The sequence below is a fragment of the Prionailurus viverrinus genome, chromosome A2 (assembly GCF_022837055.1).
Source record: "Prionailurus viverrinus isolate Anna chromosome A2, UM_Priviv_1.0, whole genome shotgun sequence".
Taxonomy (NCBI): domain Eukaryota; kingdom Metazoa; phylum Chordata; class Mammalia; order Carnivora; family Felidae; genus Prionailurus; species Prionailurus viverrinus.
Genome location: NC_062562.1, coordinates 23660699 through 23677371, shown reverse-complemented (window position 1 = coordinate 23677371; position 16673 = coordinate 23660699). Strand labels below are relative to the sequence as shown.

General features: G+C 36.2%; 1 protein-coding gene across 1 annotated transcript in view; it reads left to right on the top strand.

Moving 5' to 3' along the window:
• Window positions 1-16673, top strand: part of ERC2 (ELKS/RAB6-interacting/CAST family member 2) — an 887162-nt gene that overhangs the window by 267877 nt on the left and 602612 nt on the right. Inside the window, exon 4 of the mRNA XM_047850845.1 lies at window positions 7719-7874. Coding sequence (XP_047706801.1) covers window positions 7719-7874 — 156 coding nt within the window. The remainder of the gene's footprint in view (window positions 1-7718; window positions 7875-16673) is intronic.

Genomic DNA, 16673 nt, shown 5'->3' with positions numbered 1-16673 from the left:
ACAAAAAACAATACTATCACAAAAAACAGCATGTCCCCTGTCATCTTCTCATCTAGGTCACTATCTTTTTACAGTTTGATAAGGCTCAAGAAGGTAAGTTACTGTTTTTTTTTGTTTTTAGTTTTTCCTTTAACATGCTGTAGGCCGAAGTTGACTTCTTTCTGGAGTGCTTGACTTGGGCTCACAAAACTGTGGCTAATCCCACACAGTAAATGCTTCCAAAGTCAGGGCGTTCCTCAGCCTAAGACCAAGGGCTGTTCAGTTAAGTTTGCAACTACAACTAGATGAGTTTTATAAGTTAAGCCTTCAGGAGCCTCTGTGGCATCCAGTAATAATAGTCTAGAATTTTATTCTAAATAAAGTATAATATAATTAGGTTGGGACACTTCCTGAACATTAGATCACATCTTCTTCCTTAAACCAAATTGGCCCTAAGTTTGTTGATCAATGTCTGCAGACCGATATGTGATCACAGTGAGTTCCATGCTCCATAAAAACTGTCTGTATTTTCTTTCTTGGCCTCATATTAAAATAAAACCAGTAATTCTTACTGTATTTGTGAGGAAGGCACATTGTGACACTTAGCAATAACATAATTATTACTTTTTGTGACTAAATGATATTGCTTTTTTTATGTTCTGCCCACTCATCATTTCAGTGTTCACTGTTCCTGGAGAGGACTTGAAATCTTTTTCTTGCTGTTTAAGGGGAACATACTGTTTGACAAATACAAAAGGATAATAAAGGCTTCTGGACTGGCAAAGATGCTCCAGAAAGTTTACTCCCAGGGTTGGTGTATACTTAGGCCAAGTTGGATAGCTCTTGAGAGTAGGTTAATATTTTTCTAAATGTTAGCTTATAAAGTTGTCTTGGTCTCTTCCACATTGGACACAAGTCTTGTCCCTTGTGTATGCTGGACATTTGTAGTCATTTAAAACACCCAAGTCACCTGAGAACCTTGTGAAAATGCAGATTCAGATTCAGTAGGTCTGGGTTGGGACTTGAGATTCTGTATTTCTAAAACTCTCTCAGGTGATGTCAGTGCTGATGGTCTGTGGGCCACACTTTGAGTAATAGTGATCTAGATTATACTCCATGTTAGAGAAGGGTCCCCATGAATCTTGTTAAGATTTAATTAGTATCTCATATACCTGGCAATGTGACTGGTACCCAGTAGATGCTCAGTACATATTTCTAGAATGAATGAGAAAACTGTGCATGTCTCAGTTTACTATCAACTGTAGCAGACATGTCCTAGAAATATTCAGAGATTAGTAAAAAAAAGAAAACAGATAAAGCAGAGATAAACTTATTTCAATCTTCCCATCCATTCTCATTGCTGTACTCCATCACCCATGAGCTCGTGCTAATATTTATGGCTGGTGTAAGAATCAGCACATAGGCCTGTTGGGTTGATGGATGCTAGGGGTTCAATTCCAGTCGTTTATGTGTTAGTTGCCCATCAGATACCTCTTTTATATCTTTTGAATGATAGATGTAAGATAGTCTTAAGTATGGATCTTTAAGTAGGAGTTATGATCTGCAAATATACGTATAAAATTTTTACAAGTATTATTTTATGAATGTGTGGAAAGAAATGATTTGAAAGAGATATTCAATTCAGATAATTTTTTCTAACTAATAGGGAATGAAACAAACACATTTAAGCTGTTTTTTCCCTCCTGAAACTCCCCCCCCCGCCTTACAGTTCTTAATGAAAATATGATGTAAAAGCAAAACAGTTTCATGGTTGTCTTACCTCAAGACTATTGAAAAAATGTCACCTATGACATGAAGTGGTAGGTTCTAAGACTATGGGAGTCTGTGTTCTTTCAGTGCTCTGGGCTCAGAGCAGGCACTCAGTAAACCACTTCTGAGTGACAGAAGCCAAAAGGTGATCTGGATATTTAAGCACATAATTATTTTAAATGGGGAATAATCATAGCAAATTTTCCCATGAAGAATCCAAATCATTGTTTTGACTCTTCACTTTAGTATATAACTCTGAGCTTAATGTGGTCATTAAAATCATATATTTTTTTCAATAATTGACTTCTAGAGGATTAGTACTGAGAAAAATCAAATTAAATAGAATACTTTGCTGTAGGACTTCCAGAGCCATTAATGCTGATCAGCACAGGGGATCCCCAATAAGCATTTCTCAAACTTATTTGACCCTGAAATCCCCTTATCACAGAGCTTTTTTGTGTTCTGTGGTTTCAGGAAAAGATTTTCTATGTAGTATTTCACTTTCCCCATCTCCAAGGAAGGTCCACAATTAATCGAGTTTGATAGTTTGCTTATTTGTGAAACATAATCAAAATGAATACTTGAAAGTCACTACATAAATTGTTTAAAATTTGGTGATAAATAACCTGTAAAGATGTTCAGATAAAGGAAACTGGTGATAGGGAGTAAATTTTGCTCTTCCTTCTGAAACTGCACTTTTCAGCACTATGTCTTCATGTTAGGTTTTCCCCCTCTCTACTGTAGATTAGTGCTTAGAGTTCTTGGGATGTACAGTTAGTATCAGTTTTGCAGGACAACACCCATGTATCACATTGAGCCATAGTAGGACCTGTGAGGTAATTGCCTTCTGTAGTTCCTAAATATATATGTTTATAGTAAGTTGTCTTAGTTTTAGAGATTTGAAAAAAAAGAAAAAGATAAAATTTCTTCTTCCCAAATTCCTCAGAGGCAGCTGAGAAGCTGTGACCATGACAGACATTGTTTGTTTTTCGTACTTCTATTTCCTCATGTCTTTATCTGCCTAGCATTTTCAATATTTTCTTGGGCACAGTCAATATACACCATCTTATATATCTATGTATTTTGTATCTTTTCCCTTCTCTAGATCTTAATGATACTCTCCTATCTCCTTTACCCTGTGCTCAAGATTTCAGGTATGAATTCTGTTGACCTTAAACTTGGCTTCTTAAAGAATAGAAACCTAAATAAGAACAGAAAAAAAATAGATTGTTATTAAAATGACTAAATGACTTCCACAACACCCCCCACTTTTTTTTTTTTTTTTTTTTTAGTATTTTGGGACACCTGCAGCTTAAGGAAAAACATTTGTAAGGAAAAAGAAAGGTGATTAATTTAAGAAAATTTGTAGGGTTGCCTGGGTGGCTCAGTCGGTTAGGCGTCTGACTTTGGCTCAGGTCATGATCTCGCGATCCGTGAGTTCAAGCCCCGCGTTGGGCTCTGTGCTGACAGCTCAGAGCCTGGAGCCTGTTTCAGATTCTGTGTCTCCCTCTCTCTCTGACCCTCCCTCATTCATGCTCTGTCTCTCTCTGTCTCAAAAATAAATAAACGTTAAAAAAAAGAAAATTTGTAAAAGTTAAAAATATTCTATTTATAATAGATTTATAAAATATAATAGATTTATAAAATTTATTTACTTAGATCCAAGTTAGTTAATATACAGTGTAGTATTGGTTTCAGGACTTGAATCCAGTGGTTCATCACTTACATATAATACCCAGTGCTCATGCCAACAAGTGCCTTCCTTAATGCCTATCACCAATTTACCCCATTGCCCTACCCACCTCCTCTTATGTGTTTTACTATTTAGTGAAAATTTACTTCAGATGCATATAGGTCAAGATAATTTTTTTCATGTCACAAAACTTTCTATCTTAACCCTGTTCTGATCTTTCTTTAGCAGTATGCAATTTTTTAAAGTGCAGTGAAAAGCTCCTTCCAACCCAGTTAGAAGTTGGTAGTTGTGGTCATTGCTAACTAAAGCCCCAGGATTTGACCAATGGGAAAGGTGAAGATTTCTTCTCCCCATACCTATGTGATTGACACCTGAAAATCTAAGTGTATGAAAACATTAAGGTGTAAGACATGAGGACCACAAAGTGTATTGCACATATGTCTTTATACATGTATATTTGTGTATACATATGTACATACATACATATAAATATGCTCACTTCAGACTTGGGTCTGAAATCCCGGAAGATTTTGGGTTAGCAAAGCATTGATTTTTTTTTCACACTTAACTTACAGTTAAACTCTTGTAAAGATTGTACTTAGATATTTATAGATGCTGAAAGATTGTATTTAAAAAAGAAAATCTCAGGGGCGCCTGGGTGGCGCAGTCGGTTAAGCGTCCGACTTCAGCCAGGTCCCGATCTCGCGGTCCGTGAGTTCGAGCCCTGCGTCAGGCTCTGGGCTGATGGCTCAGAGCCTGGAGCCTGTTTCCGATTCTGTGTCTCCCTCTCTCTCTGCCCCTCCCCCGTTCTTGCTCTGTCTCTCTCTGTCCCAAAAATAAATAAAAAATGTTGAAAAAAAATTTAAAAAAAATAAAAAAGAAAATCTCTGTCATATTGATTAGGGTTTTAATTGATATCTATCTTTTTATATATCTTAAAGTAATAATATAATCCTAAGGCTTTCATGGGTATAAATAAAAGTGTTAATAGTGGGTATATCTGGGTGATAGGATTGTGTACAGTCATAATTATCTATATAGCTTTTCAAGTTTTCTATAATGAGCATATTTTAATTTTATAGTCAGAAAAAAATTTTGATTTAAAATGGCTCCCATTTGTTTAGAAGGCTCTTATGAACACTTAGAAGTTCTTTCTCTGCAGCCTTTTTTAATTTTTAATTTTTATTTTTTATTATCCAAATTATTTATTTTTATATAAATATGTATTTACATATGCATAAAATCCAAATTATTTTCATATATCTGATTTGTATGCATATATAATGTTTTATGTACTTTTATATATTTTTATATATAAATATATCCCAGAATAGTACTTTGCCTATACAATGTGTTCAATAAGTATTTCCTTTTTTACTTTTTTAATTATTTTTTTCCAGTAGACCCTTTATTTATTATTTATTTATTATCATTTAAAAATATAATTTATTATTAAGTGGCTAGCATACAGTGTTTACAGTGTGCTCTTGCTTTTTGGGTAGATTCCTGTGATTCATCACTTACATCACTTACATACATCACTTACATACACTTATTGGGCTCATCCCAATAAGTGCCCTCCTCAATGCCCATCACCCATTTTCCCCTCTCCCCTGCAACCCCCATCAACCCTCAGTTTGTTCTCTGTATTTAACAGTCTCTTATAGTTTGCCACCTTCCCTCTCTGTTTGTAACTATTTCCCCCCTGACCATGGTCTTTTGTTAAGTCTCTCAAGTTCCACATATGAGTGACAACATATGATATCTGTGTTACTCTGATTTATTTCACTTAGCATAAAACCCTCCACTTCCATCCACGTTGCTACAAATGGCAGGATTTCATTCTTTCTCATTGCCAAGTAATATTCCATTGTATATATAAACCACATCTTCTTTATCCATACATCAGTTGATAGACATTTAGGCTCTTTCCATAATTTGGCTGTTATTGAAAGTATCCACAGCCTTTTTTTTTTTACATTTATTTATTTTTGAGAGACAGAGAGAGAGAGAGATTGAGAGTGAGAGAGAAGGAGTGTGAGCGGGGAAGGGGCAGAGAGGAGGCAGGGACAGAGGATCCGAAGTGGACTCTGTGCTGACAGCAGTGCACCTGATGTGGGGCTTGAATTCACAAACTGTGAGATCATGACCTGAGCTGAAGTTGAATGCTCAACTGACTGAGCCATCCAGGTGCCCCTGGTAGCCTTGTTATTATTGCTTCTCTTTTTATCTGCAGAGTTCTCATAGCTCAGAACTCAAAAGAGTCACTAAAGATGCCTCCCTACATCATCACCTTGGGCTGCTATGAGAAAATACCACTTCTGGGGGACTTGAAAAACAGAAATGTATTTTCTCCCAGTTCTGGAGGCTGGATGTCCCAGATCAGGATGCCAACAAGGTTCAGTTCTGGTGAGGGGTCTCTTCCTGGCTCACAGATGGCCACCTTCTTGCTGTGCCCTCACAGGGCAGAGAGAGAGAGAGAGAACAAGCTCTTTAGTGTCTCTTCTGACAAGGGCTTCATCCTCATGACCTTGTGTAACACTGATCACCTCCCAAAGGCCTCATCTCCAAATACCATCACATCTCCAGCACATTAGGGGTTAGAGCTTCAACATAGGAATTTTGGAGGCACGTAGACATTTAGTCCTTGACACTCATTTCACTCAAACTGGCAGCATACAAGATTTCTGGAAATTGCATCTAAAAATAGAAAAATCCTGGCAGCAGTACATAAAACATTAGTGATGGTTATCTCTTGATGGTAAGATTAGAGGGGATTTTCTTCATTTTCTAGGAATTTAAGGTGTATTACTTTTATAACTGGAAAAAATAACAATATTATTTTCAAAAGGAGAACGAAATGCTATAGGATATAACATTCCATAATAATCTTGCAAATTTCAGAATCTTTTTATTTCATCTTCTTGGGGTTTTTCTGAGAATTGATAAAAATGTCTTCGGCACTTAGAGCACTTGGATGTTTGCACACAGTGGGACTCAATAAGTATTTGTTTCTCCTCATTTTCCTCTATTTAATGATGATGACAATGTAATGATTATTATATTGCTCCATGAGACATGCCATAGGCCATACAATAGAGGAAATTAAGGTAGAAAATAGCCACAAAATCAGGACAGATGTATTTGTTGCAAAGTTTTTCATATGAGTTCGTTATAAATAGAATAGGCCACTCATTGTCTTTATTTTTGGAACTCTTTAGTCTTTTAGATTCTTGAAAATGAATTGATAAAAAAAATTAGATCGTAGTTTGTTTTTCATTAACATTCAAATACAAATGTAATAGCAGCTCCTTGGATCTGTACAATAAAAGAGCAGGTAGATAGGAAACCTACAGTCAAACTTTCAACATGATTCCTTCCCAAAACTGATTGGAGATTAATACCTGAGGTTGGGGAAGGGTTTTTCCCCTTTAAGAGCTCTCTCTTCTCTTTCTAACGCCTCATTTCTTACTATGCTCTATCTTGTGTATAGGGTCTGTCATTTCCTTAAAAAATTACCTATGATTAGGTTTTTTTTCTCAATCCCACATTTGAGTATAATATTTCTAGTTTTTTAACTCCGAAAGTCAGTAGGTTAGAGATGACCTTCAAGGTAGCAATGTTTTTGTCACTCAGGGAGCTGCTTGCCAAATAAATCATGACATTGTGATATTTTGGTTGCTATAAATTTTCAATATTTAGTATATCAGGATTTAGTTATTTAATTGCACTGATGTCTGTATTCTAGATGAGAATCCTTCTCATTAGTAGATTTTAATTTTCTTCTCTGTCAGAGTCAATTCCAATCATGCCTTATAAATCCAGCTATAGAATGAATGCATGAACAAACCATTTTTATGTTTACAAGTAGACTAGAAATTATATGTTGGTAAACTATATCTGAAATTACAAATTAGTCCACTTAAATAGTGTGTGTGTGTGTGTGTGTGTGTGTGTGTGTGTGTGTGTGTGTATTAACACGTTAGATTGCTTTTATCCTTGTTGCTTTGGTAATCTGATTCCCAGATATTAGACAAACCTATCTAGGCAACTCTCCATATTGTATTGACATATGATCTTTATTGGGAGCTAAAAGAATAATCTCACAAACAATCCTCAGAAGTGAAAAACATAAATTGTTCTGATTTCAGGGCTATGTCTATACCATAGATAATGTATTACTCCCAAAATTACTTTCTAAAATTCTGTTTTGATAATACTGAAAAAACAATTTTCTCTCTCTTTCTCTCACTCTGTCTCTCTCTTTTAACAACAGGACACAAAAATTGCTTCATTAGAGCGAAACATAAGGGATCTGGAGGATGAGATCCAGATGCTAAAAGCCAATGGTGTGCTGAACACTGAGGACCGTGAAGAAGAGATCAAACAAATAGAGGTTTACAAAAGTCACTCCAAGTTCATGAAAACCAAGGTATGGCCCAATGTTACAAACTTTTATACTCTTAATGTGACTGGAAAGTTAGACTTACATACATACTTCCCCAAATACCCACATAACTGGTTTTATGTGATATCATGAAATACGTGGACAATAATGAAGAAGGCAGAAGATTGTTGGTTCAGAAGTGTAGATTCCAAAAGGAAATCGGGGAACATTTTCGTTCAGATTTCTACTAATTAAGGTGTTCAAGATTTTCTAATGAGTAACTTTGATGTCTTGGGAATTAACATTTATTTTGAATAGTCCCCTGTCTTCCGAATTTCCCAAGTTTTCATAAGTTTGCTATTTTTGCAAAGTTTCTGTCATTGCCAAATTTTGACCCATCCCTAAGAAGGTGACTGTCTCAGAAGGTGTTGATCTTGGAAGCCAATTTAACTCACTTCAATGGTATAAAGACATTTTGGTTTTAGCATAGTGTTTAAGGCAGAACTGATTTTGCATCCTAATGCTTAAATTCGCTTAAATTATTCAGCTTCTTTAAGCCTCAGTTTCTTCATCCATGAAATAGGAATGGAAAAAAGCAGAGACCTGCATCATTGATTGCTTTCACAATTCCAAGAGATTATGCATTTAAAGCACTTAGTCCCTTGATTGATCTCTAGAAAGCATTCAGTAAATGATGGTCATTGTTGTTGATAGTGTTACTATATTGTTGATATCTGTTGCTATAGAATATTTATAAAGTATAATTATAGTAACCCATTCCATTGATTTATATTGGTATTCCCAGTTTTAAGGAATTTGGTTTGTTATTTTTCAAAATTAAACTTTGGGCTGCAAATGAACCGAACAGCTATTACTTTTACCTATGCATAATTATTAATTTATGAATTGCCCCAAATAGACCTTTTGAGAGTTTGAGATGCTTTTATTTATCCCTGAATTTAAATCATTTTGCTTCTGGAAATAATAACCACACCAATTTTTAAAAATTCTTTTTTTTACCATGTGTTCTTAAGCACCCCTGTTATTGATTGTTCTAAGTTTTATTTTTGTTTGTTGCCTTATAAAATGCAGCAGAGTTAAGAGTCATGCAGACTTCTGTGAGGAAGCAGTGGAAGTGGAGAGAAAAAAAAGTTTAAATGATAGTATGATTTTTATCATTGTGAAATACATGCATATTTATTGCAGAGAATTTGCAAATTATAGAGAGGAAATAGTAATATCCAGCATCTACTTCACCACATATGTCTCTGTGTGTATGTATGTGCGTTTCTCCAGGGAAAAAACAAAAATTTTCCTTACTTCTGCCAACTTTCCACTTATAAGTTGACATTGAGATTATGTTTAAAACTTTGGATCAAGGAATTGAGGGAGATCTGAGGAGAGTGTCTAGTGGGTTTGAATGTAACCTTTTCCTTTCAAGGAGTTCCACAAAATGCAGAATGGGCTTCCCTGTTCAACCCTCCCTTCTAGTTTCTTTTTGCAGTCCTTCCCTCTCAGAGAGTTGAGCTAGGGTGCAGCAAGCATAGTGGTAGGGTAGCCTATTGACTAAATGATGACCATTCACTCTTGCAATGAAACTATGAAGATACGAGTGAACTCATAATGTCTGGGAAAATTACTGTTTTGACTTAAACCTTTCGTCCCATCCTGTCATTCAGCAGTGGAAGATAGTTCAAGCCACTTCTACAACTAAAAATGCCATGAAATTTGTCCAGGTGAATAACCATATATGCATATGGTTTTCAGCAAGCAACTCTTTACCTTATTAGCCCACAGGTGTCTGAGAGACTATCAGTCCTTGAGTTGGTTTTAACTTTTAATGTCTGATTACTTTTTAGAGTTCTTCGAAAAGTGGTTAGGTCAGAAGGATGTTTGAGTAGAGAAATGGAGTAAGGGGGAAAGAGTGCAGGCTGACACCTATAGTGGACTCTGGCAGATCTCTAGCCTGCCTTTTCTAGTTGAATGGCCTTGAGGAGTGAGTTATGTCATGCAAACACTTTCTTCTTGTATAAAATGGGGCAATACCATAATCCTTAAGAGGGAGACTTAGAGGTTTAAATGAAATAATGTAATTAAAATGCCTGGCTCAAAAAGGTAATTAATAATTATGCCCATTATTATTGAGGAAGTATTTATAATTACTAAATTGCTAAGAATTTAGTCCTGAGTGCTTTGTGTTTTGTGTTCTGTGGGATCCCAGAGTCTGTGTGAACTGATTCCAGTTGGGTAAATCATTTGTCATGGAACTTGTTATATTTTAGAGGCATGGATTGATACCCTTTAAAATTGGATGACTAGCATAGTTTATGGTCCATTGTGGCCTATTGGGATAACTTTTCTACAGAATTTATATGAATATGTTGCTTGTCAACATCATCACAGATATCTGAAGAGTTAATTCTTGCAATGATTATGTATGCACATTGATAGAACAATTGTTTAATGTCAACGTTAAAGTCTCTTGAACTCTTTCATTTATGCAGAGTTGCATGGATACAACTTTCAGTGATGGATTTTGGATCTCTGTGTTCCTCAAAGACTTACTAAACCTTGTTTTAGCACATGGCACTGAGCTAGCTACTGAGGGGCTCTAAAAGTAGTGCATATTCAAAATATTACTCACTTCAAAGCCAATACTGACCACTTAGTTGGGAAAGTAAGAAATGTACTGGAAAAACTACCCCAAAGATTGGGTGGGAGGAGAGTTCACTTCTGGCTGGAGTAATGAAAGTTATTTAGGCTTAGTTAGTGTTGTTTGTTTGTTTGTTTGTTTTGTTTTTTTGTCTAAATAACCAGATTGTCAAAACAGCAATGACAGGTCTGGTGAAGAATGCAAACTGAAATCAGTGACTGAGCAAACGTAGAAGGATAAGTAAAAATACCATCCTACCCCAACTCCACACAGAGGAGGAAGTGGGAAGAACTCATGTCTATGTGAAATGGCAGATTTTCCAAAAGGGGAAAAATGTTAGATTTAAATTGCAAACACCTAGAGGCTCTGAAACTTACTTCGGAAACGGAAATGTAGTTTTGAAACTCATTGGGTTTAGTGAGGCAGTGATAGAAATGGAAATCAGAAAGTGACTTTGGATCCCAACTAGCAAAAAATGCTGGATTTGAGGCAGGGATAGTTAACTTTAGAAACCGTTGTTTTAATGGTTTACAAAGACTCAGAGTCTAGGTAGAACATTTCAGAAATTCTTATGAAATGCTGCATAAGGAGGGGAGTGGAACTCTGGGAACCAAATCTGAAATTGCAGCTAAATATTGTTATGTCTTCTTGCTGTTTGCAGTGAATATATAGAAAGCTTTTTACTTTGGATTAAAAAAAATTTTTTTTGTAATGTTTATTTATTTTTGAGAGACAGAGCACAAGCGGGAAGGGGCAGAGAGAGAGGGAGACACAGAATCCAAAGCAGGCTCCAAGCTCTGAGATGTCAGCACAGTGCCCGATGCAGGGCTCGAACTCATGAGCCAGTGAGATCATGACCTGAGCCGAAGTTGGATGCTCAAATGACTGAGCCACTCAGGCGCACCTAGAAAGCTTTTTAAAAGTACCCCAGGGAACTTCTTCTTACCTGCTGTTTTGGAGAGGCTCCTTAGGAGTGATTACTGTTTGCAAAGGCAGCGGGCTTGGAAGTGCTCTTCAATCTGAGTATTTTTTTAAAAGAAATCTAAAATGAGTTCTATTATGATTATTTGGAAGTTTGATACTTTTAAATAAAAAAATAATGGGCACCTGAGTGGCTCTGTCAGTTAAGCGTCCGACCTCAGCTTAGGTTATGATCTCATGGTTCATGGGTTCCAGCCTGGCATCAGGCTCTGTGCTGACAGCTGAAGAGCCTGGAGCCTGCTTCAGACTCTGTCTCTGTCTCTCTCTGCCCCTCCCCTGCTTACGTTCTCTCTCTCTCTCTCTCTCTCTCTCTCTCTCTCTCTCTCAAATATAAATAAACCTTTTAAAAAATTAAAAAAAAATAAGATACAAAAATTCAACCTGATTATGAAAAAAAATCCTAAAATTGGATAAACACATATTTATGTTCTATTTGGTTTTTAGGGGGGACATTTTAGCTGAAAATTGTTTTTATGACCCATTGGTGATAAAATTGACTCAACATTTGATTGCTTTTCATCAACAGGGCATGACCTCAAATCAGTCTCAATCTCAATATGTAATTATTTGCTCTAAGTAGGTAATAAAGGCAGCTAATAATAATTCTTGTATATAAACTTATTTTTAAATATAAAAGTATGTTAGAATAGATAATTTTAAATGTTTCAGTGAAAATCTGATATGAAGACAATGTTGTGGTATATAAAGGAGTGCTGCTTGCATTAATTATTAAAATAAGTAAAGCTTTACTGCATTTTACCTCCATTTGATCCTGAACAGATGACTGGGACTGGTAGAGCCTCTTGAAAACTTTGTGATTAAGTTAAGTAGCATTGAAGACCCTAATTGCTTTTATAAATATGATATCGTAAAAAAAAAAAATGACACAACATGTTTGCAAAGGTAGAAGGTGAATTGCAAAAATGTAAAATAGAGTTTAGAATCTCAACTTGTGCAAAGGCATGGATATCAGACATAGTTGGCCAGGATGGAAATCCCTGCATCTTGCAAGGCCTTTGGCATATGCCTGTTTTCCCTGAGAACTGAGACTCGGGAGGCCTCCTGGGCCTCCAGTTTCTAGAAACTCCAATTTCTACTCTTAGCGCCAAAACTTAGAGGACTCAGACTGTGAGAACAGAATCTAGAGGCAATGGAAAGCATGAGTTACCTTCAGGAGCACTGTTAAACCTTTAAGAATGGAATGTACCATGTAAATAATTGTTTTTCTGGCAGGGAAAGAATGATGGTATCCCCTGTTCTATTCAAGGCTTTGTTTCCAGTGTAACACATTTTTACATTTTTCATCTACTGATCTCAGTACTTCTGTATTAGTCACTCCCTCTGTTTTCAGAGTTTGCCAAAGACACCACTCTGCTGTCTTAGATCTCTTCTTTTATTCTGAATTTGTAACACATTTTCTTATTAACCTCCGAAGGATTACAAACCTCATAACCCAAACGGCATGATAATAAGCATATCACTTTCTAGACATGAGAGCTGTATCTGCAGTGAAAAAGAAGCTGTTTTCCTTGGCAAGGGAATGTTTTCAGGGTGTTGGTTGTGTCACAGACGTAAGTGGTGGAAGAACTTTCAGACGAGATGAAGTGTTCCTGATGTCCACATGGACTTCATATAAAGCATGTGATGTAATTCCGATTGGCTTTTCTTCTTGCCATCACAGAGACAGATCTTCCCCAGCCTCAGTTCCCATGTATGTTTGATTGCATCACTTTCCATTTTTATTGAGTTTATGGCTATAAAAGAAGCACAAGGCATATTTTTTATGGAAGAATATGATTTTCTACCCTGTAACTATATTCCCCTTAGAAAAGCCCTCTTCTGTTATTGTCTGCATAAAATATTTATTTAAAATTTACCTCATGGCAGTGATAGTCTGAAAGCTGTTTAAAGCAAATGTCTATTTAATATTTATAGACTGAAATAGTTTTGTCATTATCAATCTATTTTTATTGAATAAAGTAGGTGTATGTAGAACCTGTCATGTTCTTCCTTCCTATTAAATGCCATTCTGTTGATCAAGTTAATTTCATTTAAATTTCTCTCTCAGTACCCCATTCCTACACTAGATTTCTACTCTGATACTTGTAGAAGTTAGCCCAAATCATTTTTTAATACTATAAACATCATCTTTGCTTAGGTATTTAAAGTTCAAAGTGTTTTTTAGTTTTATTTTAAGATGAATCAGTTTAATATGTGGAATCAACTAGATACTGTGCTATCAGCTGCAACTGCCTGTGATTTAGAACATACCTCATGGGAAGTATGCTGATATTGGGGCACCTGGGTGGCCCAGTCAGTTAAGCGTCCAATTTTGGCTCGGGTCATGATCTCACAGTTTGTGGGTTCAAGCCCCGTGTCAGGCTCTCTGCTGACAGCTCAGAGCCTGGAGCCTACTTCAAATTCTGTCTCTCTCTCTTCCCCCCCTTCCCCCTTCCCTGCTTGTGCTTTCTCTTAAAAATAAATAAATAAACATTAAAAAAAGAGAAAAGAATGCTGATCTTGCTGATCACAACATATTTAATTTCTTTTATAATTTTAGTTAATCCTAGTTTAGATTTTCCCTCTTTTTATTTATACTCAGCTCTTATTATATGGGAGACAGCGTGCACGAGAGAAATGGAACTTACTTTTATTGCAGGTAAAAATGATAACAGACTCAGGATTCATTAAATTATAAAGAAAAAACTGTGTTTCATGTACTGTATATATCTGGTCAGTGACACCATCTGTTCACACATACTCAGAGCAAATTGATAATCAATCACAAGTCCCTGTCAGTGAATCTTTAAGCATAGTCAGAATCCTTCTCATGACTGCCAGTCACTACTAAATCTTTAAATTTGGAAAGCAAGATGAAACCTATTTGTCTGCTGATCTAGTCTGATTTCATCCTGCAAATGAAACTCCATCTCAACCTTTCTAGTGAATTGCACAGCCTGAACAATTACAAAGGTAAGGGTCTTATTTCTTTGTGTACCCCCACTCCATTCATTCTTAACAGTTATTGTCAGTAGCTTGGTTCTTGTTTACGCAAGTTTTAATTGCTGAAAAGAACAAAAAGTGCTGGATGAAATATATTTTCAAAAGATAAATTTAAAAATGTACTTATGAACTGTAAAGTTAGGAAGAATCTCAAGGGTCAAAACTAAGCCAGAGCAGAGGGCTGGAGTGATAATAGAGCACTGGTTCTATCTTCTTGTTGGCATTTGCTAGATATGTGAACTTGAGCATTAATTTCCACAGTCATGGGGCACTGAAGAAAAAAGACAGAAGCCTGGGTCTGTTCAAGAGGAAAAGCCAAGTAGGAATTCCGCTACCACATTAAACTGGGATCCCAGACAGCCACACTCTTAGTACAAGGGTAAACTAAAAACCTCCCCACCGTATGTTTCTTCCACCTAAACTAGGAGAATCCAGGGAAAATAATCTATTTTAAAACTTTGAGCAAAGTGAAAGGTAAAAAAAACTAGTTTTAAGAATCCATAACCACAGATAGCCCTTGCACCAACATACAATGTGAGGTGATCCAAAAACTTCAAGTAGAGAACGGAGTTTAAAGGGTCCTTGGTTGATAGTGCCCCAGGTATCGGCAGAGACAAATGCTCTGAAGGCCCACATGTTCAGCTTAGACCTCAAAGTTTTTCTCCAGATAAGAGTCCAAGAAACGAGCACACAGTAAAAATCTTTTAAAAATCACAAAGTTTGAAAACAAACAAAAAAAGCTACCATAATTGATAGCTGGTAGAAAGAACAAACAGTATAATCAGAAGGCAAGGACTTCAGAAGTGGGAGTTTTAAGACAAACACTATGAAAGAAGCATGTTTAATATGTTTAAACAAATAACAGAGGTGATTAAAAATATGAATAAGGGGAAAGAAACTATAAAGATACCAAGCACAAATTTATAAAGGAGTTAACAAACTCAACACCCCAAAAACCAAATAATTCAGTGAAGAAATGGGCAAAAGACATGAATAGACACTTTTCCAAAGAAGACATCCAGATGGCTAACAGACACATGAAAATCAGTCATCATCAACATCAGTCATCATCAGGGAAATACAAATTAAAACCACAATGAGATACCACCTCACTCCAGTCAGAACTGGAGTGTTAACAACTCAGGCAACAACAGATGTTGGCAAGGATGTGAAGAAAGGAGGTCTCTTTTGCACTGCTGGTGGGAATGCAAACTGGTGCAGCCACTCTGGAAAACAGTATGGAGGTTCCTCAAAAAATTAAAAATAGAACTACCCTATGACCCAGCAATTGCACTACTAGGTATTTATACAAGGGATACAGGTGTGCTCTTTTGAACGGGCACATGCACCCCAGTGTTTATAGGAGCACTATTGACAATAGCCAAACTGTGGAAAGAGCCCAAATGTCCATCGACAGATGAGTGGATAAAGGAGATATGGTGTGTGTGTGTGTGTGTGTGTGTGTGTGTGTGTGTGTACACACACACAATGGAGTATTACTCGGCAATCAGAAACAGTTAAATCTTGCCATTTGCAACTACGTAGGTGGAACTAGAGTGAAATTGGAGAAAGACAAATATCATATGACTTCACTCATATGAGGACTTTAAGATACAAAAAGATGAACATAAGGGAAGGGAAGTAAAAATAATAAAAAACAAGGAGGGGGACAAAACCTAAGAGACTCTTAAATACGGAGAACAAACTGAGGATTGTTGGAGGGGTTGTGGGTGGAGGGGTGGGCTAAATGGGTAAGGGGCATTAAGGAAGACACTTGTTGGGAGGAACGTTGGGTGTTATACATAGGGGATGAATCACTGGAATCTACTGAAATCATTGTTGCACTGTATGCTAATTAACTTGGATGTAAATTTTAAAAAAATAAAAAAATAAAGAGAACCAAAGAATGTCTAGAAATAGGAAAATATAAAAATGGAAATTTGAAAGTTTAATAAATCGGTTCAACTGCGGAATGATCATAGCAGAAAAGACATTTAATGAGCTAGAAAACAGAGTGGTATAAAGTAAATAAAAGATAAAAAGATGAAATACATTAAAGATAAATTAAGATACATAGAAGACAGAATAAACAGGTTTGGCATCTGTCTAATCAGAGTTCTAGAGGAAAAGAGAGATGGAATAGGGATAAAATCACTACACAGAAGCCATATTTGAAGAGTGGAAAGCTGAGAATTTTCCAAAACTAA